Source organism: Phoxinus phoxinus (assembly GCF_949152265.1).
Source record: "Phoxinus phoxinus genome assembly, chromosome: 22".
In the NCBI taxonomy this organism is placed as follows: domain Eukaryota; kingdom Metazoa; phylum Chordata; class Actinopteri; order Cypriniformes; family Leuciscidae; genus Phoxinus; species Phoxinus phoxinus.
This window is the reverse complement of record NC_136897.1, coordinates 17,872,666-17,895,694: the sequence shown is the minus strand read 5'-3', so window position 1 is coordinate 17,895,694 and position 23,029 is coordinate 17,872,666. Positions and strand designations below refer to the sequence as shown.

The 23,029-nt window shown below is 37.9% G+C and overlaps 1 protein-coding gene across 1 annotated transcript in view; it reads right to left on the bottom strand.

Moving 5' to 3' along the window:
• cntn2 (contactin 2) overlaps positions 1 to 19,223 on the bottom strand; it is a 29,403-nt gene extending 10,180 nt beyond the window's left edge. Inside the window, exons 1-11 of the mRNA XM_079596659.1 lie at positions 18,997 to 19,223; positions 7,693 to 7,793; positions 5,147 to 5,288; positions 4,384 to 4,559; positions 4,174 to 4,269; positions 3,853 to 4,065; positions 3,642 to 3,744; positions 3,320 to 3,501; positions 809 to 945; positions 397 to 526; positions 34 to 184 (exon numbers count right to left, since the gene is read on the bottom strand). Coding sequence (XP_079452785.1) covers positions 34 to 184; positions 397 to 526; positions 809 to 945; positions 3,320 to 3,501; positions 3,642 to 3,744; positions 3,853 to 4,065; positions 4,174 to 4,269; positions 4,384 to 4,559; positions 5,147 to 5,288; positions 7,693 to 7,750 — 1,388 coding nt within the window. The 5' untranslated portion in view covers positions 7,751 to 7,793; positions 18,997 to 19,223. The remainder of the gene's footprint in view (positions 1 to 33; positions 185 to 396; positions 527 to 808; positions 946 to 3,319; positions 3,502 to 3,641; positions 3,745 to 3,852; positions 4,066 to 4,173; positions 4,270 to 4,383; positions 4,560 to 5,146; positions 5,289 to 7,692; positions 7,794 to 18,996) is intronic.
• Between the last annotated feature and the right edge of the window lie 3,806 nt (positions 19,224 to 23,029).

Sequence of the window (23,029 nt, the reverse complement as noted above, 5' to 3'; positions counted from 1 at the left end):
GGTCTTTGAAACACTTAATTATTACTGGATTACCTAGTACTATTGGTCAGTAGCTCTGTGCCACGGCTCCAGAAGAGAGTGGGTTTGGGAGCCGCCCGAGGTTTACACTCCAATTTAACCTGTCCACCACGGGCAGCAGGAACCAGTTTACGCACTGGATTTAACCTGAAGTCCGGAGCCTGGACTAAAATAGGGTGACAGGATGGGGCAGGAAGGGAGATGGGTAACCACACAGAGAGGATTTAAACACAGATCATATTATAACTGGGGTTCAGGCATGACTGGGTGGGCAGAAGGGGATCTGAAGTGCATTAAGGTAGATAACAAGAGAAACATGTTAATGTTGACGAAATAATATTCTGATTTGTTTTCATGTTGCGGTTCAGTTGTGCTCACCTTGAACTCTGAGCTCAGCGTTTGAGTAAATGGTGCCATGTTTGTTTTCGCCCACACACTGATACATCCCGGAATCCTCCAGGGCGAGGTTACCGACCCTCAGTCGCCCATTATTCACTTCCACACGGTCCTGCACACAGGTACGAGTACGATTGTGTAAGAGACATGATGCACATCCACATTAACGCCAGCAGAGGGCCACACAACATACCTCTTGTCAATTTACCTACGGCTAAAGAAAGATAATGAGCAGGTTATTCACCGTCACATCTCACTGCCTTCAAGACATGAAGAGTTTTCTAAAAAATGAGTTAACATATATCAGTCTGAGTCTTGACAGCAAGAGGTCCTGTTCAATTCTGATAACACACACACTGACGATCCGGCTAAAGTGTGTGTGTGTATGGCTGACCTGTGTGACGAGGGGCTGTCCGTTACGGAGCCAGCGAATGGTGGGTCTTGGTTTGCCCGCAGCGGCACAGCTCCACTGCAGTTCTGAACTGATTTCCACCTCAGAGTCACTCATGACCTGAAGCCACTCAGGCTGGGCTGGAAGGCAAGAACACACACAAACCAGCAGATTAACACACATCAATCCACTTATTAGATAAAGTTTTGATTTCATTTCTTATACACCAGTGAATATTTTGTGTATTTCTTAATATTTTGGGTTAGCTTTTACTTCATTTCATTTTAGTACAACCCCATTTTTTGAAAACATTTAGTAAAATTCAATAAAATCAATCAAGATGCAATGATTTGTTAATTCTCTTGAACCTTTATTTAACTAACTAACAATTTGTTTCAGTTAATTGCCATGGCAACATTTCTAATTTTCATTCATATTTTTCTTTTTTCAGTTTAAAGTGCCTCTATCATGCTTTTTCGGATATTACCTTTCATGTAGTTTGTAATATAGCTGTCTGTGAATGTAAAAGGTCTGCAAAGTTTCAAAGATTCAAAGCGCATGATAATTCCAGTCTCACTTCCTGCATGGACCAACGTAGGTTTAAAACAAATTAGCATGGTCTATGGTTTTCATTGGCTGCCCGTAAACAACGTCTACTTTGACCCTCAAACACTGTAGTTGTAGCTGGAGCCTGGTGGAGTTGGGTTTGTGTTGTTGACATATCAAAAAGACAGTTTTCTGCATTGCAAAAGCAAGTCTACACTGCATGCACTTCTCAAATTGATCAAGTAAAAACGACAGCATCGTTATTGTTTGTATTACTGTGTATATAAGTGCTGAAAGCCCCCGATGCTGACATTTAGATACAGTAATGGGCGTTTAGTTTCCGACACACACTTTAAGTGGTAGACCACTCACAACAAACTGGGCCATCTGACCAATCAGAGCAGAGTAGGCTTTCGTAACGGAGGGGTTAAGAAAGACTGAATCCGAACTTTCAGACACTGTGAGAAAAAAAGTTATACTGCAATGTATATTATGAGAAAATGAAAGTGTTTCTTTTTTACACTGGATGCATGTAAACCTATTGTAAGAGACCACCAAAGAAAATTAGGAACATATTGCATAATAGGGGCACTTTAAGTTTTTCATCTAATAATTCTATTCTATTTTATTTCAATGAAATTTAAAGGGCACCTATTATGGAATTTTGAAATTTACCTTTCATGTAGTGTGTAACATAGATCTAAGTGAACAAAAACATCCTGCAAAGTTTGAAATATGAAAGTTCACCGTATATAAAGTTATTGTCTTTCAAAAGTAAGAGTCGACTCCGAGTCATTTTTATGAATCGTTAGAAGACCGAAGCTTTTTCTCTGACTAGATGACGTCAACTTGTCAAGTTATTTGAATACGATACGCCCACTTATTGCGCTCCAAGCCCAGCAGGGAAAACATCATGGCGACGAGACGCTGTGTTCTGAAGTGCGGCTCAAAAGCATAGACAGTATAAGCCAACTTTTTTCATCTGCCCAAGGAGGAGCATTTGAAGACTAAGTGGCTACAATTCATATATACAACTATACCACAGAAGTATAGTCCGAGCCTTGTGCTTTGTTCGCGCTATTTTGAAAACGATTGCTTTTTAAATGCAATCAAACTTGGATTCGCGAGCCGGCTGATATTGAAGGAAGGTTCAGTTCCAAGTGTATATTTGCATCAGCTTCCTCCTCCGTATCACAACCTGTAAGTGTTATTAATAATTGTTGCTTTTATGTTTTATGTAGCATGATTAATAATTATTTTGTTTGTTGTGTAAGCACCGTTTAGCTTCTAGGTCTTCAATGACAATTGTATTGAGATATGTGAAGTGTTTGTCTTTGTTTTCGGAGTTGTCTTAAAGAATAGAATAATACCTCGTAGTAACGTAACTGCATTTTTTTTGTTTTGTAAAAACGTTATGTTTATGCATCGGGCTAATGCAAACAAAGACTGATTGTGCTTTTACAATATGAACTCTGGGCTATGCTCGCTAACGTAACATTAAATTCTTTATCTTATTTTTAGTTTTTTACTACAAACTATAAAGCAGTTGACTATAATCATTATTATAACACGATTTAATTGATAAAAGCATCATTGTACTCCGTGTTAAACGATAAGTATTATCTCTGTAAACACTGCTGGGTCATCTGACCAATCAACGCAGATTAGCGTCGCGCAGAGGAGGGGTTTGGAAAAATGAGTCGTTGAACGAATCATTTGGGAGTCGGTGAGCAAATCAGGTAAAAATAAATGCATATTATACGACAACAAAAGTGTTTTTTGTCATTGCATGCACATAAAACTGTTGTTGGGGACTCCCTAAACAACATTGTCATAATAGGTGCCCTTTAAAATTGTTTTAATTAACAATAACAACACTGTTATACACAACGTTTTACGTCACATCAAACATCTACTAAAGTTAACGAGAGGAAAGTGTATTTAGTCTAGTTCTGACATCATGGCTACCTTGCACAGTGACGCGTCCCTGATGTGTCTCACGACCCTCTGTGTTGTAAACCTCACACTCATACATGCCCTCGTCATCAAAATTCAGATCAGGAATAATTAGAATGGGTCCTTCCACACTTGCTCCGACCTTAGGGGATAAAATCCCATCCACCTTCCTCCAGCGGATTTTAGGAATGGGACTAAGGGAGGAAAGTAAAGAGCAAACAAGATGATGTTAGAGAAAAAAAGTTAAATTTTTATAGCTGACTGAGTTATGGATTATGTTGAACCGATCCAGCAGTGATCTCCGAAGGGAAGTGGGAAGCTAAAGGGGACTTACTTGCCATAGGCAAAGCATTCAAGCTGTGCAGTTTGTCCTGATAATGCATATGTCTCAGCAGGAAAACGCACTCGGATATTCGGGGCGGCTTTCCTTGGGTTTGCTGTAGAACCAAGGGAAAAAAACAAGATAAGAGGGGGTTTTTTTCTTTCATTTTGATAACAGCATGAGCTTGTTTCTTGTTTGAAAACAGATCTTAGTTTGAACTAACCATCAGGGTAAACAGTGAGCTGGACAGCTTTGCTGAAGATGCTCTTGGTGCTGATGTCCATATGGATGGTGGTGAAGCAGAAATAGTTGCCCGTGTCATTGGCTCTAGCATTAGCAAGGTATAAGTTACCCGTCACCTGAGAAACAAACCATCTGCCCGCCTCTGGCTGGATGAAGTTGGGGAACTCATTGATGAACCAGCGGTAGGACAAAGCTTGGTGGATGCAAGATGTAACACATTTGATTAAATAAATATACCGGTACTGACCAGGATAAATAGTACAGAGTGAAAGGTTTTGCTAACTGATGTGTATGTGTGTACCTGGGTAATGAGCTGGTGGCTGGCAGGCAAGAAAGGTTCCCATACCCTCATGGACCGTCTGAGGGCTTCTGCTTTCAGGGGGGAAATCATGGAGATCTAAAAAAAAACACACATTTATCAGCAGCAGTAGTGTGCAGTTTCATCTAGTGCTGCTTTTATTCAGAAAGGTCTAAACACTTGGACAACGATAATTGTTTGAGTTGTACTCACAGCCAAATTTGAGGTTAGCCATACGGCTAACAATGGTGCCACAGCGGTTGATGGCAAGACACTGGTATGACCCACCATCTCGCCCATGCTGGGGATTATTGATCACAAGGTTTCCTGCAACCTGTGTGTACTGTGAATCCTCAACAAATGCTATTTCAGTGCCGTTCACACGCCATCTGTGAGAAATCACATACAAGATCTAAATTCAATAGGCAGAAGACTGTCAAAAAGTGGATAATCAATTATTTATTTAATTTCGGCAAACAAGTAGTACATTTTGGGGATAGCATACATGATGTTTTTGTTTTTTTATTCTTAATAAGAATTTTTGCCTTGTTTTCCTCCTAAAAATAGGGAGGTTTTTAAATACTTGAGAAGCAAACTTGTATATTGAGACATGTTTTCAGAGAATATATCAAGATCAGGTTTATTTTTCATTAAAAAAAAAACATTGTGCAAGGAAACTTAAAGAATTTCATACAAAAGTTTTTTTTTAAGAAATTGATTCAGCAAAGATGTATTAAATTGATCAAACATAACAGTAAAGGCATTTGCAATATTGCACAAGATTTATATTTCAAATAAACATTCTTTAAAACTTTCTGCTCATTAAAGTATCTTATTTAAAGGATGTTTAGATTTTTATATTTTAAGATGTTTCTTTTTGTAAAAATACTCTGTGTAAAAGGATAGGTCATACTAATGAAGTAAAGGCCTTGTTTTGTTCAATAAGGTGTAAGTGACAAAAATCTGATCTGAGTACCGGTAAATAGCAGCAGGGCTGGCGCGAGCCTGGCAGCTCAGGGTCACCTTGCCTTCTGGCATCCCCTCAGGGTAAATCAGACTATATGGCTGCTCCTCAAACACCGGCCCACTGTCGTGACCCGACACACACACATCCCCACCTACAAAAAAACGTTCACACAAATACTGTCTGAAACAACATTTCAACAATTGTCACAAAAAAATGCTTTTTAGTCAAACAAAACAGTTTCTTTATATATCAAATTTGAGTCTAGATTGTAGTGTTAATGGCCTTTTAACATAATGAACCAACAACCTTCTGGTTCTATCGCCGGATGATTAACTATTAAAAGCACTCTAAATAAAAGTCAAGGGTATAGTAAAATATCCTTGAGAGTAATGTATATCAAGTAGTTTTGTCATGCTCAGGTCTTTTGTTCTGCCTTCTTTGTCAGCTAGTGTACTGTGCCAAACAGACAGATACAGGGGGGCTGTGCGTGCCTAACAACTCCAGTGTATTTGCACTCAGAGTGGGAATGTTCTCCACCCGGGGAAAGTCAGCAGGGGATGCAAGCTGTCAAATATAATTGCATGCACTCAGATATTTTGACAGAACGAGGGGAACAGGGGAGTTTGGAGACATACAGTAAAGTCTCCAGGTTGCCATGTACGCATCTGATGCATTATGAATTGGGTAAAGAATGAGTTTGGATTATTTGGGACCACATTCGTCTCAGTATGCGGATTTGGGTTTGGAATTTGGCTTTTTTTTTACTCTTAAATAAATGGGTGTTTCTTATGAATTTGGGACTGTGCGTTAAATGCAGTTTGTGATGGATTTGAACAGAATTTTTAGGAAGAAACATTTCTCTGAAACAAATCTTATCTTATGGATTTTAAGAGTAAAAAACCTTAAAACAAGACAAAATACTTTTAATAGATTTTAATCCAATTCGTTTTTTCAGTGACTGTGTGTGCGCTTAGATTTATAAATTTGTCATTTAAAATTAATTGGAGATCTACATGCACATGTGTGTATATGTATGCATGCATGTGTGTGTTCAAATGAGTGTGTGTATGCAGTGCTGGTGAGACCCACAGGAATCTAGGGCAATAAGAGAGAGGCAGAGGAGGAGAGATGAGTTGAGAAGGGGAACCGGCTCCCCGGGAGGTTTTCTGCTCTGAGATAACAGTGATATTCAGTGGTGTGCTGGCTGCTTCCAGTAATGGGGATAAACAGATCCAAACTGCCACTTAAGTTTTTTTCCACTGTCTCTTAAGTCTCGCAACAGATCATCACAGTCTCTTTGTGTAGTTACTTCTGTGTAATAGACTACAACACAGTACCGGTAATTGTTTCGTTAGCCAATTCAATCTGAATGCCTGCGATTAAACATCTGTACCTGGGCATTTTTCTCAGCATAACATATGAGGATAAGTGTGTTTGTGTATATTCTCAAATGATTTGTTCCTTTCCATGCCCATTACACAGTTTTTCAGTTTTGTACATGGACAATTTCTATTTAAAATTCTTTTTTTTTTACTTTCTATTCAAAGGATCATGAAAAAAAAATCCACAAAAATTTTAAGCAGCACAAATGTTTTCAACATTGATAATAAATGTGTCTTGAGCACCAAATCAGCGCATTAGAATGATTTCTGATGGATCATGTGACTGGAGTAATGACTGCTGAAAATTCAGCTTCGCCATCACAGGAATAAATGACTATTTAACACATATTAAAATAGAAAACAGTTATTTTAATGGGTTAGTTCCTCATTTCGTTCCAAACCCGTAAGACTTTCGAGACAGAGATATCTGTCACTCCATTGACAGCTACACAACTAACACTTTAATGCTTAAAAAGTTCATAAAGAGATCGTAGATCGAAGAGACATGATCACTTATGTTGGTCAGACGGCGGTTCCTGGCCACAATTTTCTGCAAAATGGACCACATTTTTTTGCCTGTGAGACTAGGGCAACTTTGACTAGAGTGCCGTTTGCAAAGTTAATAGCATTATGGACAGAACCACATTTTGATCAATGTTTAATGGGGCCGGGATTACTTTAGCTGACAAAAACACCTCTCAAGTAAATCAAATCCCTTCTGCCCACTGATCTAAGATAACAAAATGAATAATTAATCTGAATTTGTGGCCCCCCACTGATGCACAACCCTAAAACCACACATCCCAGACACCATCAAAGTGACAACGTACATTTCAATTATGTTTTAACAAGGAAATGCTGGAGCAGAGGGAATACAGAAAAAAGCAACGGGTGAGTGGTAACGAAGTTTGGCTAATGGGGGAAGGGCCGAGCAAGACCTACTAAGTATGTTTGCAAATGGGATCTAGAATGAGATGAGATGATGGGAGACAATGACACAAACAGCCATTATGTTAAGACTGTCTTAAGTACTAGTATGACCAACTAGCGGTTAGTCAAGGGGCAATCAGTCTTACTTTTTAGTATCAAATAAGACCAATCTGTGTTTTTATGAAGGTTAACTTGTAAAACTAGTCTTAGCAGTTTATGCAACCGGCTCTTGATCATACTTACCCAATGCATAGCTCAGAACCAGAGAGCTGAGAGACAGCAGACACAACAGAATCCTCATCCTCTTACCGCAACCACACCCAGACGAGAGATGCTTTCAGCTCCTTAGGAAGAAAAAAACAGAAAGCCACATGACTCTCCACAAAAAAAAACTTGGTTAAGATTAGAGATGAAACGGTACGCACACTGAAATAATTTCACCAAGTGAAGTTGTCAACAAAAATCCACAAACAGCAGCACTATACACTTGATTCTTTTTTTTTACATTAACATTAAAATGTTCATTAACAATGATGGCCAGATTTTAAATGAACCAAAAATGTTGGTTGAGTGACTTACAACATAAACGTAAAATTGCTGTGCACATTTCAGCCTTTACATTTTTAACAAAAGAGACGAGTTACTTTATTATCCGATTTGTTTAGATTTTTTAAATGCACATTAGCTTATTTTCCATCAGCCGGTTAAAATTTACAGCAGTGCAAAAAAAATGTGGTCCGATTTTCGGATTGGTCTGATCAAAAATGGCGAATCATCAAAATTGTATCGTGGTTTATCGTTAAACAGTAACTGTTTCATTCCTAGTTGAACTAGAGGCTGGTCTGAGCTTCTAGTTAATAAAGCTTGCTGTAGATATATTCTGTTTTTCGTTGTCCTTTTCAAACCTCACAGCTGAGGAGAATCATAAAAGCCTGGTCTAACCAATGTGAGGATGCATGGCCATGTGTTTTCAATTGGCGACAAATTATGAGTTATTCTGACACTGTACTCTTCTGAAAACCCATTCTACACTGTCATATTCACCGCTCCCTTGCCCTGATGCGTCACCTGCTGATGCACGGCTCCGAGCCGGGGCTAATAAAACAGGGGCATGTTACTCAAATTGTCTTACGGCTAAATTGACAAGAAAGCAACGGGCAGCAGCTGTTTTGCACCATTCACCATCCGGTCCTCACATCTGCTTCAAGTGTACAGGATTGTTTCCTCCACTGTGCAACATAACCCCCCAGCCCAGTAATTGGCAATTGCACATCTTTTCCCTGGCTCAAGTAATGGCAAACGCAGCAAGGGCCGCTGCTCTGCGGTTCCCGGTGAGTCGAAGCTGAGAACCATGAAGCGTCAGCACAGATGTGCTGTTTGTGATGTGAACGTTCCTTTGGAAGCGTGCGGCGGTCGTTTATAGGGGTTTAAAAGACAGAGAAAGGGCCTTTCATCAGAGAAATTTCTTAATTACACCAAACAAGACTCTGATTGCCACCTGACTGCACTCAAACGCTTGTTTTATCAGCACTACTTTGTTGTGTTGTCACAGTCTTTTCAGCCGCACTCTACTTAGCATGGTATAATGTGCTGGCTGCCAGGATGTGGCTGACATGATTTTCCTCATGAAGATCTATGCATGAATATGAGAGGGATGTTTGTCAAGGAAAGCACAAATCACCAATGCTACACATTTACAGTGAGTTCTCTGTTTTGCTTGGATTTACCGTACACATTTACCATCAAACACACATATAGCTAATTACATTTCTTACAGTGCAATAATTCCACACTATCACATGCTTATAATTCAAACTTATTTTCACTATATTCTTTTAAACAAAATATGTATACTATGTTTACAATAAAATGTTACTTTATTTGTATTTATTAATAGTTTATTTTAAAAACTTCCATCTCAAATTGTTGTTTTAATATTGCAAAAGCAACATTTTAAACAACAAAATTATACTATAAAAAATGCAATGTTTAGATCCTGGAAAAACATGTTTATTTAAAATAATCTAAGTAATAGGGGCACATTTGATTGCATTTTGAAACCAGTTATATCTTTGTGTATTTCTCAGGTTCACACCTCCCTACAGTGAACCATGCCTCTTTTTCAAACACTGTTGTGTTAAAATCTCTTATTTTGCGGTGTCTGCTTCAAACCTCAGAGCTGAGGAGAATCATAACAGCTTGTCCAGCCAGTATGAGGGCACGCGGCTGAGTGCTTTCTGTTGGCGACAAATTCCACGCACAGAAACAGAGTGAGTCTGACAATGTGTATAGTAATAGGCTATCATATTAACAAAGTGAATTGAAAAAAGTGTTTTTCTAAGTAACAGGATTTCAATTAACTTGATTCACATCACATCTACTGAACGTTGCAATTAATTACTCTGCAGATTTGTGCTGGGAGATTGTAGTCTCGGGTAGCCAGACCTTCAGACTGACGGCAGAAGGTCTGGATTCAATTCCAGCTTTCATTGGCCAAGGATTGCCCAAGAGGATGTCTGACCGACCGACATGTAAGGCAACCAATCACACGTTTTGTTCAGCGTCATGTTTAGGGGTGTGAAAATGTAAAGTCGATGTCCCCACAATAACAGGCCGGCGTGCAATTCGTTCAAGAATGTTGCAAGTTTACAGCAACAATGGCATAACAATAATGCTGCCTGTGAACTTCCCATACTTTTGAAAATCCTGTGAATAGTTGATCCTGATAAGCACTTAAAGCACATAAGCACATTGTCACAGTTTTAAACACAATGGCTTTCTTCTTCCATAAGGGGGGTTGGCGTCATGACAGCTTTGTTTCCAGGTTGACCATTAAAGAACGTGACACACACATCTCAATTCTGGAGGTTTCAACCAGATTACCAGATTATCTGATTAAATCAGATTACAATTTAGAAACTCTAAAAGTGTTTCCTATATTCCGTGCCATATGCATCAGACGTTCAGTCAACGGTCCATGGGTGTGACGTCTGAGGCTGAGACTACAGTCGCTGCAGCTTGTATGCCAGTCTGTGAGCTTTTTCCTCCTTTTATATCCTATTATATATTTGCTTTGTATATGTAAATTGGTTTGGACATTCTGCCCAACGAGAGCCCATCAGAAAAAGTCGTAGTATTCCCTTTGGCCATTCCATCCCTGCCTACCATCATACATTCATCTCCGAGTACTTCCTTTTCTCTATAAAAAGTCAAGTTTCTTGTAGGACTCAAAGACTGCCTAAGGCAATGACTCTTTTACTGCCGCCCTAACATCTGCTAATGGGACAAACCCCCCACCCCTGCCCTCCAAAATGGATATTTCCCGGCAGGTGGCCTATTTAAGTTAGACGTCCATGTAGAAACTTCACAAGAAAAAAAAAAAAACATATCTAAAGAATTTATCAGTCTATATACCTTTATCCTCAAGTTCTGTTGGGCACTTGCTTAAAAAAGAAGGGTTCTGCATTAAAAAATAAATAAAAATGCTGGTCTACAAACAGCCAAATTCCTATATGTTTCAGCTGATACAGCAACAAATATCTAGAGGGTCTGAATATTCCTAAAGTAAATCAAATTGTTATTCACTAAACCAATCCAAGACTGATCTAAAATGTATGGCTTAGTGTCCCCAAGTCATGGCCTTGTCACCGAATAAATATTCAGTGTTTGCAATCTGAGTTTGCCGATAAAGTTAACACTTGATAGCTGAATTATAATGATGATCCATGCAGGAAAAGCACATCTATATGCTTTGCAAAAAAGCAGATGTCAAGGACACTTATTTAAAAACTACGAAACTTGTTTTTTGGTTTACTGAGTTGCATTCGCAGGTGCCTCCCTTACCAATTCTCTAACAAGAAAATAAATACTTATGTGTCTTAAGAGTCACTCCAGTCCACAGCAAATCTAAACAGGTCTATGGATGGATTCAACACCATGAGAATCCTTTTATAAATATTCATGCCATGATTAGCTGTTTGCTGTGATTGTTTGCTCAGAGCAGTGTAATCTGAGTGAGTGTCTGAACAGTGACACAAAGCTCGAACTTACTGTTTTCAGACTGAAAGTCTTGGGTACATTAAACCCAATCATTATAATGACTACACCATTAAGCCTAGAATCTATGAACCGTGACAATAAAACAGAGCAGAGAGCATAATTAAAGTGTAATTAACAGATACTACCAAGAGCTTACCAAAGCTTACTGTGGCCTTATTATGTTTCTATCCAGACATGTACTGGAATGAAACACAAGGGCAGAAGGTTGTTTATTGGGTCATAATTGGGATATGGCGCACTTGCACATGAATACTAATATCTTGCATCAACCATGACATTTTCCATTGCACTTTTTCTTCTACTCTTTGCAGCCCTATAGACTTGCATGAAAGATAATTTTGTCATTAGCCAAAAAAAAAAAAAAAGTTTACCCCATAACAAGTTTTATTTTAAACCAAGCACTTTTAATAAAGTCTTTAGTTTTTTTATATGATAACTATGCGACTCGGGGGTCTACAAATCCTGCAAGGGCTCATTGACTCTGCTGACATACTGCCTCTTAGTCTTGTGCCATGCATTATTTAAGTCTTGCCTTTCTCGATATTTCACCTTGCTGTCACTCACTGAAGCGGCAATAATCAAAAGCAATGTTAAATGAGGTTGCTATCCTAAAAAAGAAAGGAGTGTGGGCGTTTGTAAAGCCAAGCACTGAATGATGCTAATTAATGAAAAAAATGACTGATATGAGTGTGGTACCTTTTATTCAGAAAACTATACCCGCAATTTAAGTTTGCTTGTATTGAACATTGTGTGGCTGTCCATAGCCCATATATTGAGCAGTCAGCTACATGCTGATATAATGTACCTCAGGACTACCTTACTGTCACAGTCACTCTAATTGGAGCCACCACAATAGACAGGAAAGCACCGACGCTAGGAAAAGTGCTGAGGCTCGGTACAGCATGGCTTTAGACAGCAGCGTGGCAGCCGCCGGTGATAAGAATCGTCAGCTTAAAATGCTGTTTTTGCCTTGGCTTGTGTGAACATCTGAAACCAGATCTCTGTTCAAGCTGAAATGGCTCAGATATCCTAAGATCTGTGCTAAAATTGCTTAGTCTAAACAAGGATGTTTAATTCGTAAATAGGATATTTTCCCTAAGCAAAGCTTGATCCTCTGAATTGGAACTAAGCTGCACTGTGGCACCTCTCAATTTGTATTTCAACAAGTATTTTGAGTTTGCACTGCAGATTTGCAATGCTAAAATACTTTAGGACACTTTCAAGATATATGAGTGATTCTTCAGTTTGGTCCCTAAGACCCCTACAATGATTCTATAGAAAAAACAAATATTTTTAAACAATCATTGTAGTTTTAAAGGATATATTATCAGAATGGTGAAATACTAAATTGACCAGAATTCCATTATGGTGTGCCCATCTATAATAAATGCATTAAAAGCTTAAACAGAAGAAGAACAGTTATTTTTGTATTTTTTTATAAAGGCAGTCAGAATTTGATCATATCATTTTAATTAAGTTTCATTCTTCAAGATTTCAAATAGCCTAGTCAAACGTGTCCCTAAATGAAGAATCACCCATAAACATTAAATATGCACGATGCACACATTCAGTACAGAAAACTACAGCGGCAGCTTGTGCACCACCTGTTTCAATTGTCCTTATATGCATCCACACATTTAACGGCACCTCACTTCCTCCCCGTGCCCTGCAGATGGTACGTAAGCTGGTGCCAGTCTGGGCCTTAAAGGCCACGGCAATGTATCAAACTCACAAGAGAAAGTGTGTAAGGGCGAGAGACCTGAGAAGACAAACAGCCTCATGTGGACCCACTAGTCCTCCTTGTTTGTTTTTGTTTAGTTTTTGTTTTGGTTACGTTTTTCTCTTCTGCCCAGTTGCTGTTGCCTGATTGACCCCCAGAATTCTCTGGTCTTGGAACACTAATAATATGATAACATTGTTAAATGTAAATATTTAAATTAATATTTTCATACTGTACATTCATTTTGTGATGCCTAAATTCACTTGTAACATTTAAAATGACTGATTTTAGATTTGTATTGTCTTATTTTTGTATTTCAAAAAAAGAGAATTTAAATTTAACATTGGCCTTTCGTCTATCACACAAAAAATAAGTATGTAAAAATAAGTTTGATGATATGCAAATTATATATATATATATATATATATATATATATATATATATATATATATATATATATATATATACAGTATACAGTATGTTTCAAAAGTCTGGGGTAGGGTAAGATATTTTTAAATGTTTTTGAAAGTCATTTATGCTCACTAGGCTACATTTATTTAATCAAACCATACAGTAGCCTAAATAAAGTAAAAGTAATAATGTGAAATCGTTTTTCTATTTTAATGCGTTTCCTATGTTATGTTTCCATAACATTTTCTGGTTTAATCATTTTAAAATGTGATTATTTTGTTTCCTGATGGCAAAGCTGAATGTTCAGCAGCCATACTCCAGTCTTCAGTGTCACATAATCTTTAAGAAATATGAATACTTAATATACGTGGTAACCATGATACACTTTTTTCAGGATTCTTTGATGAATAGAAAGTAACAAAGAACTGCATTTATTTGAAATAGAAATATTTTTAACATGATAAATGTCTTTACTGTCACTTTTGATCAATTTATTGAATCCTTGCTTAACAGGAGTATTAAATTATTTAAAAAATATGACTGACCCCCAACTTTTGAATGGCATGCAATATTGTAATACATATTCCAGCCAACTATTCAACTATTCTTTTGACTGAAACAAATGTTACTGGTCTCATAGTAAAGAAGAGACCAGGAAAGACTGCAGGGAGAACTCTCTCTATTACACATTTACAGGATAAGACCTATTAAACAGATAACACTGGGGTGGTGGATGGCCGTACCGAGGGACTGAGAGACGGCAATTACGATGCCCAGTGACTTCAATTGGAGCATGGCATGTTCACTGACAGATACAGCATCTGCAGCAGCAATGCCTGGATGAGAACAATGACCACTCTATATCCCAGAAGTGCTCATTGCACACAAAACAGAAGCTCATCTGTACTTGAGCACTTCAACAGTATAGAGATCAGAGAACTGAGAAGCTCCCCAGTCCCCTTTATTTGCCACCTCCTCCCTCACACACAGGCCCATCCATTCTCTCTATGGCCATATCTCAACGAGACCCCCATAACCCAATGTTGAGGTCCTTGACCTTTATTACCCTCTGACCTTGTGTTCTTTGACCTTCCCAGTGAACTACCCCTCTCTATTTGATCAGACATTTTTATTGGCACTTCCAGTGAACGGTTGAACTGCTGAAGGCACTCATGACCTAGTGTGCAGTTCAGGGTTAAGTAAGTACACACTCTCTCTTATGGATGAATGAGTCTTTTAAAAATATGTGATGATTCAGTTTAGATTCACTTGGCTTCAGTTAAAACTTCTCTTTTGTAAGCACATCATCCTAACTGCCTGAGCTCATGGCTTCAATGCTCTTGCTCTCTATAGGATCATTTTTCAGCAGCTGGACAGAAATCTACTTCCAGCTCCCATACTAATCTAATTTCATCTCACATTAACACAGAGTTTCATAGCGCTGTGGATGCATCTCATTCTCACTTCATCCATGATCCATGAAAGGGTTACTGAGTCACTTTTGCTTTCTAGAAGTGTCTAGCTACCATTTATGATTATGAAATGTGAATATAGAATGAAGCATTTAATAATGATATTGTAGAATGATATGTAAAGCAATAGTGTAAAATTATTTCAATTTTAAAATGCAGGGGTAATCATAAAACCTGTTTAAAAACAGCCATTTGTTGCCTTACAGAGCTAATTTCTACTCATTTTGGCAGTTTAAAATATTCACTCTGTTATATAAAATAAATAAACAAGTTTAATTAAATACCTTTTAAGGGTATTTGACAAAGCATTTCGTTTTCAGCAATGAGTCATCCAAACACTTCACAACATGAACAAATTAATCATGTGGACTTGCTACAAGTTTGCCAGTTGAAGAAATAGGTTTATTGATCAGGGCTGAATCACAGGTCCTAACCTTGACATTCCAGAAGCAAAGAAGCATGGAAAGCATTACTTTTTGAGGCACAGAATCTTCCTTATTACCTTCAAATTCTTGGGAGTAAACAGCATGCAGAAGCATGTAGCAACGGATATGATTGAGACATACAAAGTTCTGTCATGAAACTCATATGGTGCACGCTAACGGGTTCTTAACTCAATCTGCTTGCAATCATATTCTCTATAGGGCACAGCTGATTGGTTCCTGCTGTATCAGTAGCCAATGAGCTCAACCTTCAAATGCTAGGGTTAGCATTAGCATTTGCCTTAGCAGTGCAGTACGCTTTCAGAAACCCTCCATCTTCCCCAGCTCCACCTGTATAGATCTGCTATTGGTCATTTCTATGCGATATTGTACAGCAGCAGCATGTCTTACTTGCTCACAGCAGCGTGTTGTGTTTTGGCAATAGCAAGACCCGTATGAGCAGCAATAACAGCAGCAGCAGCATAGCAGATCTATTCCTACAAAAAAATACACAAGTATTTTTGACTATTTTCTGTCTTTAAAATGGCACAATGATAATAAAAACAACGCGGAGCAATTCAAGGGCCAAAGATTATTAACACATTTGTATAGAAAATAATAATATTATTATTATTAATAATAATAATAGAGCATCCTATTCTAGTAGACAAAACACACAAAAATGTAAAATAAATTTTTTATGCTGAATTTCAACTTCCAATTAAAAATCAATGTTAAGATCATGTTACACTAAGATTGTATCATTCCAAAGTTTGGAGTCAGTATGTTTTTTTTTTTTTTAAGAAATTAAAAATCGGCAAGGGTGGATTAAATTGATCAAAAGTGACATGAAAAACATTAATAATGTTACAAAAAGATTTATATTTTAAATAAATGCTTTTCTCATCAAAGAATCCTGAAAAAGAGCATCACGGTTTCCACAAAAATATTAAGCAGCACAGCTGTTTTAAGAATTGATAATAATAAGAAGAAATGTTTCGTGAGCACCAAATCAACATATTAGAATGATTTCTGAAAGATCATGACACTGAGGACTAATGTAGGGTATCTGCTGAAATTCCTCTTTGCCATCACAGGAACAAATACATTTAAATTGAAAATATATTAAAATAAATCATTTTAAATTGAAATAATATTTCACAATATACTGTTACTGTATATTCTTAACCACATAAATGCAGCCTTGGGTAGCAAGTCAAAAGTCACAGACTTTTGAACAGTAGTGAATGCATATATTACTTATCGAGTTTTGGAATATTCCCATTAATAATTGGATGTATTTTTTTAAGGCATGTTGGGTTATTTTTCATGTCACCAAAGAATGAACTGCCCCACGTGGGCCACGCATGGGCCAAAATAATCTGGACACACCTCTACCCGGCGGTATGAGTCCACTCGATCGCTCAACCTCATCTGCTTCTGAAAGCATCGGGATCTTGTGAATGTTTTATGAGGCTGGGTGGATATAGCACACGCCCTCATTCCAGTAGATTGTGAAGCTATATTTACATGAATTATTTTATAAAAAATTCTAGGTCATAAGTCTGCCAAAATCAGAGTCTGCCATATTCAGCCCCACCGTGTCCAAGATCAGCTTGAGTACTCTGTTTTTGTTCTTTCTCAGTCTCTCACTGTTTCCCATTTTTCGGTTCTAGCCGCACACCTGAGCACACTGATGGGGCTGCTGCGGGCCAGCATTAGCAGTCCATGGTGTACTTTTCCACAGTGCTTGACTGAGCTTTAATTTGCTGGCGCTGCTCGGTCTGTCACTATCAGGTTTAACCCCTGGCCATGACTGTCCCCAGCCTCCAAAACGCCTCTGAAATGCTCTCTTTCACTACAAGCGTCACCAATAAACCTGAGTCATTGACCATTTATATACTACCTTTATTGCTTTGCCCAAATTACCTTGCCAGTTTTCGAAATGCAGCTGGACTAAAATCAAGATTAATCTACGATGCGAAAGGCCGGTCAAGTTCAGTTTATGGTCAAGCGATTAGATCTAACTTCGATACAATACTTCTGGTGCTTTAGATAGCATGAAAGAGGCAGGCAGAGATTAAAGAGCTCAAAGCGCTAACTGAGAGCACAAGGAAAACTGAGCGAAGAACAAAACTCAAAGGGAAACCCACTGAAAAACATAGTGCAAAATGCCTGAAATGATTCAGTCGGTTCTCAGAATAAGGACAGCTTTTCTGAAGTACTGCAGATTCAACTGATAAGAACAGAATAAAACCCTGATACATGAGAGAGAATTTCGTGCCATAAGGCTGAGTCACAGAACAAGGCGGTTAGTATTGGGGGATACTGACCTTGGTCTGCTTTTGTGTATGATCAGAATTTATGAACTGGAGCAGTTTGCTCAGACTCGGGTCAACATTCTTTACAACATGTTGCTGAAGACAACTTCCTTGCAAATGCCTTTGTTATCCTTTAATTTATTACTTCCTGAATAATATTTCAAGGCTACTGTACAAAAATATGTCTATACAGATCAAATTCTATTTAAACATGTAGCCTACTTTATTTTTAAAAGTTAATTTCTGTAGGCTATGTACATGAAATTCTTGGCTATAAAAAACCTATTGAATATTGTAACAATTATAGTTCACAATCAATTATTGTTACAGGATTTTTAGCTAAATTAAACTAATATGAAACAAAACAATACAATTTTATTTAGGCTAATTTAAACCACATGTGACAACTTGCCCCGGTAATAATAACAATGTGACAACTTGTCAAGTTTTGCACAAGGTGTCTGAAACAACATACAAAACCACTGCAAGGCAAACCACACATTAGTGTAATTGGATGTTGTCACAGAAGGACGTTTTGAGGCATGTCCAAATTGGACATTTGCCTCAAAACGTGTTTCTGTGACACTGACAAATAGCCCCGGTCTCCCCTTCACGTTGGTAAGTAGTCTTTAATTCAACACAGAACGTTTGAGTGTTACAATTGCACCAGGTCTCCCTTATAATAACACTTCTGGTATAAAAGTCTTCCTCAAAGAATAATTTAGGTTTACTTTGGCCAGTAGTTTGCACATGTGTTTAAGGTAAGATGCCTGTCTATCAGCCGCTATGATTTCAATAAGGGTCGTCACTCCCGTGTAAACAAAACGCCGCCACTATCCGTTTACACCAGTCAGTCCGCCACATATTACAATAAACGTGTTTATTCCATATTGGCGTCCTAATAGCTGCAGTGTGACACAGAAATATAACCAAATGATAATAATTCCGCTAGACTGTAACGTTATTGCGCAATCCCACTCAAATAGATTATAATGGGACGCTTCAATTCTCAGAGCAGACTATTTCACAACGCGTGTCGTCCTAAAATAGTCCCTCGAAAAACCAAACAGAAATGTACAGTAAATATAATTAAAATTGTTAAGAGAATAAGTACAGTTTGGTTTTTAAACGTGCTTTCTTACCTTTGTAAAACAGCTTTGAATGAGGACGTGCTCGCGTCTCTCTTCCTCCTCCGGTGACGCTGCTGATGCCGCGCGCTGCGTAACGGCCACTGGCCTTTTCTATAGCCTAATGTTACGATTTTTTCTCTCTCTCTTTACCAAGCAACAGCAACCTCCGTCGCAATAAGGATGTCGTCGTCTGCACGACACGATCCCTCTTCCTCACTATGTCTCTATCTTCCTTTCATGATAGCCTAAATCATTCCCCATCCCCTCCCACTCCCTCTCCTCCCCTCCCCTACCTCTCATGCTATATTTGATTCAAATAAGGGAATATTAATGCGAAGCAAGTAAATAAACCTCTTTTTTTCTTTTAATACACAGTGAAGGTACACAAAGAAGGTATAATGTTTCCTCAAAGGAGGTAAAGTGTGTACCCTTCCCCCACCCCTTCACACCTCTCTAATGAAACCCCAATGGCACAATATGCTCAGATCTCAAGGAAACCATCGTCTGTGTTCAGATTGTTATTTATTCCCCTTCCCCACTGATTCATAAAGATGCATACATAAAGTGTGAATAATCTTACACAACCCTGCTGCATACAAATAAATGTTCTCTGAAAAAAGTGAACATTTATGCAACACCAAAAAGGTCTACCCTACTAATTTTGCTCGAAAGGACTGAAAATAGGTTTGTTCCTTTCGACAGAAAAATCACAAATATATCTTTCAATATCTCAATCAACCTGATCTCATGAGAAAATTTAACTATTTTACAAAGTGGTGATTTTGTATAGCCTATTATTTAGTTTGTATGGAATATAGGCTAAAAATTGTAAGCAAGCAGGTCCACCCCTAACCCCACTCCAAAATTCATAGAATTCATACGAATTAGGAATATGGTCACATTAGCAAAAATTCACGAATAACAGACTTCCGCAATTCGTACGAATTTTACGAGGTGGCTAATTCGTACCAATTCACACGACCTCACTCGTACGAATTTGTACGTTTTTTGCTAAATCGTACATATTTTACGATTTGCCAAAATCGTAATTCATATGAATGACCTACCCCTGACCCCGCCCTAAACCTACCCATCACGTGGGTTTAAACAAATCGTACAAATTCGTACGAGTGAGGTCGTACAAATTCGTACGAATTAGCCACCTTTTAATCACTCGTACAAATTCGTACGAATTGGTCGTGAGATATAGCGTTGCAAGAGCAGTCACTTTCAAACCAAGCTTGAACCCATTGCAAAATCTCTGTGTGGAAATCTTTCACCTTTATGCAAAACTCCCTATCATGTGGATTCTTGACTGGATTTTGCAGGCAAAATTTTGCAGAGCAATGGTTAATGTGACCTCACTATTCTTTTTTTTTCTTTTCTTTTTTGTGTGTGGCAAAAACCAATTAGCCAATCTGTAACCAATTTGCCAAAACTTCTACAAACAGCCCTGATATGTTGATCACAATTGTTTCAATGGAGAACTATGGGCAGCATCTTCTCAAAAGTTAGAGATCTTTATACTAATGGAAAAACCTTCGATAGATTATTTAAATATTCTTCACACTAAGAAAAAAAAGAGAGAGCATCTTTTAAGAACTGAAAGGCTCTTTGGGGAACCCAAAATAGTTTGTATGGCATTGCTGTGAAAAAAAAAAAAAAAAAACCTGTTGGAACCTTTATTTTTAAGAGTGATCAACAACTAAAATTATGATCAAATTTCATAATTTTATAGTTCTCGACCTACTGGAGAAACATCTGAAAAAAAGTGTCTGCTTTCATGAAACATATCTCAGTTAAAGCTAATGAGCAATAAAAGAGAAAGATCTGTTAAAAAAAGAAACATTATAGTTTGGAGAAATTTATGGCCATGGCTCTGAGAGAACAATTTTCTTTTGAAGAACTTTTGTTTTGGCTCAATATTAAGTCTGAAAAGCCAAATATCATTCATTTAATTAAATGCCAAAGGATGTTTTCTTTAGAAAAGAACAAAGATATACAGCATATGCATATTACATTCATTTTCTTTCTTTCTTTTATAATTGGTTTGAAAAATTGGACACTGAAGCACAAATATACAGACAGAATTTGATTAAAAAACTAGCTACAGGCAAAAGTTGCTCAATGGCCTAATCCAGTAATAAACTAATCTTGAAATTGAAGTTCAGATGCCCATGTGAAGGAGAGAAAAAAACACAGAATTCAATGAGAGATGTTTTGGCACAGATGAAGACAGAGGGGTCTGTTAATTGATTGTGTTGTCTCAGCATGAAGTCATGAAAGGAGAGATTAAATATCTGCCGGGCCGTGGCAAATGATGGTTTTAAATGAATTTATTCTACAAGATGCCAGGAAGTTCCAGACTCCTCTTTCTTCCCCGGCTCTCTTGTACACGGACAAGAGGATGCGATCATTTTTCAGTGCCCTTGTCCCCTGAGACCGCCACTGGCCGCCTAAGCCGGACCTCGTCAGGCTGGTATAAGAACCTTGCCCCTGATTGACTGCATGCGCAGGTCCCTGCTGACGTATTCCTTTTCATTTTGACCGCTGGAGCCTCTACAAATCTCATCAATGCTGTCACGACTGTGGCGGCGTGCATGTGATTCAGGCCCCGAGCCCGTGTGTGCGCTCGCTTGCCTGATGCGATACGTATTCTGATTCTCTTTGTTCAGGCCATGTAATGAATAGCTATTGATGTCAGAAGAAAACCTGTCACTCTGTGTATGTTTGCGTGTTGCTGAAAGAACAGAAAAGGCGGAGATCTTGAAAACTTGAGTAAAACATAGGATAGTGATATTATGGTATATATTGTCTTAAAGAAGTATTTTTTTCAAAAGTATGAAAAAGTTTTGACCAATATGGTTAAAATGGCATTTTATTAAATTACAAAAATTATAAAAAAAAATTGAAATCACATGACTGGACAAATGCAACTCACTTTTTTTGGACAATTTATTTAACATTTTATATTTGTGTTATATTTTGTGTACAAATATTTTATATTTGTGAAAAATGGGCATTCAAAAATACTGTTTGTGCTGACGTTTTGAGAACATTATTAAAGACTTTGAATGAACATTCTATTATTTGTTCGAGACACATTAAATTAATCATGGTGACAAATATACCTTCAATTGCACTGAAAATGTTTTCTTTGGCATGATGCTTTATCCATGCAGATACTCAACTCGTATCATGTGCAAAAAAAAAAAAAAAAAAAAAAGGACTTACGAAGATCGTCGACTACATGAACTGAATATTATAGTGTTTCTGTCTGGTCATTCCAGGCTTACTGTATCGGCTGGCTCCGAACCCTCTGTAGGCAAGATGAGCTCCATCTGTTGCTCTCAGAAGGATCAATAGTTGTGATTTCTAATGATGTCTAAAAGCTCTGGGTAACTTGAGCATTCTGCCCAAAGCCCCACTGCTTGCCTTCAACTGCCACTGAAGAACAACCCTTGTGCCCATGCAGAGGTCACCCAACCTCTCTTCTGGACTGATCAAATGCACCGTTCGGATTGTGTAGCACTAAAATGTGAGATTAGAGAGTAACATCTAATGTACAGTACATTGGCATGTCCACGTCATGAATGTCTTAGCTAATGTAAAATGTAATTTCAAATGTAATTTTATTTTACATCACGTATCACAATTAAGTGAATATGTGTATTTTGAACGATTTTCTCAATTTTAAATAATTTACCCAAGTGTAAATTCATTGTCAGGTGTAGGCCTGTGTTAAGGACTCTTATTTTGATATTCTGTTTCATTTCCTTTAGTTCCTGTTTCCCTGCAGTGTTTAGTTTCAGTTTTCTTGGTTATGTCCTCGTTTGTATACCCTCCTATTATTATCACCTGTGTATCGTTATGTTTGCCAAGAATAATAGCGTTCGAGTTCAGTTCTTCGGTTCTCATTTATGAATTGGGGTTTTGTGGTGTGTTCGACTTGAAGCGGCGCTGCACAGACTGATCGTTGTCTGACAACAAAGTTCCACAAAAGCAATTCTCAAGCATACAGAGCCATCTACTCTCTAATCGCTTT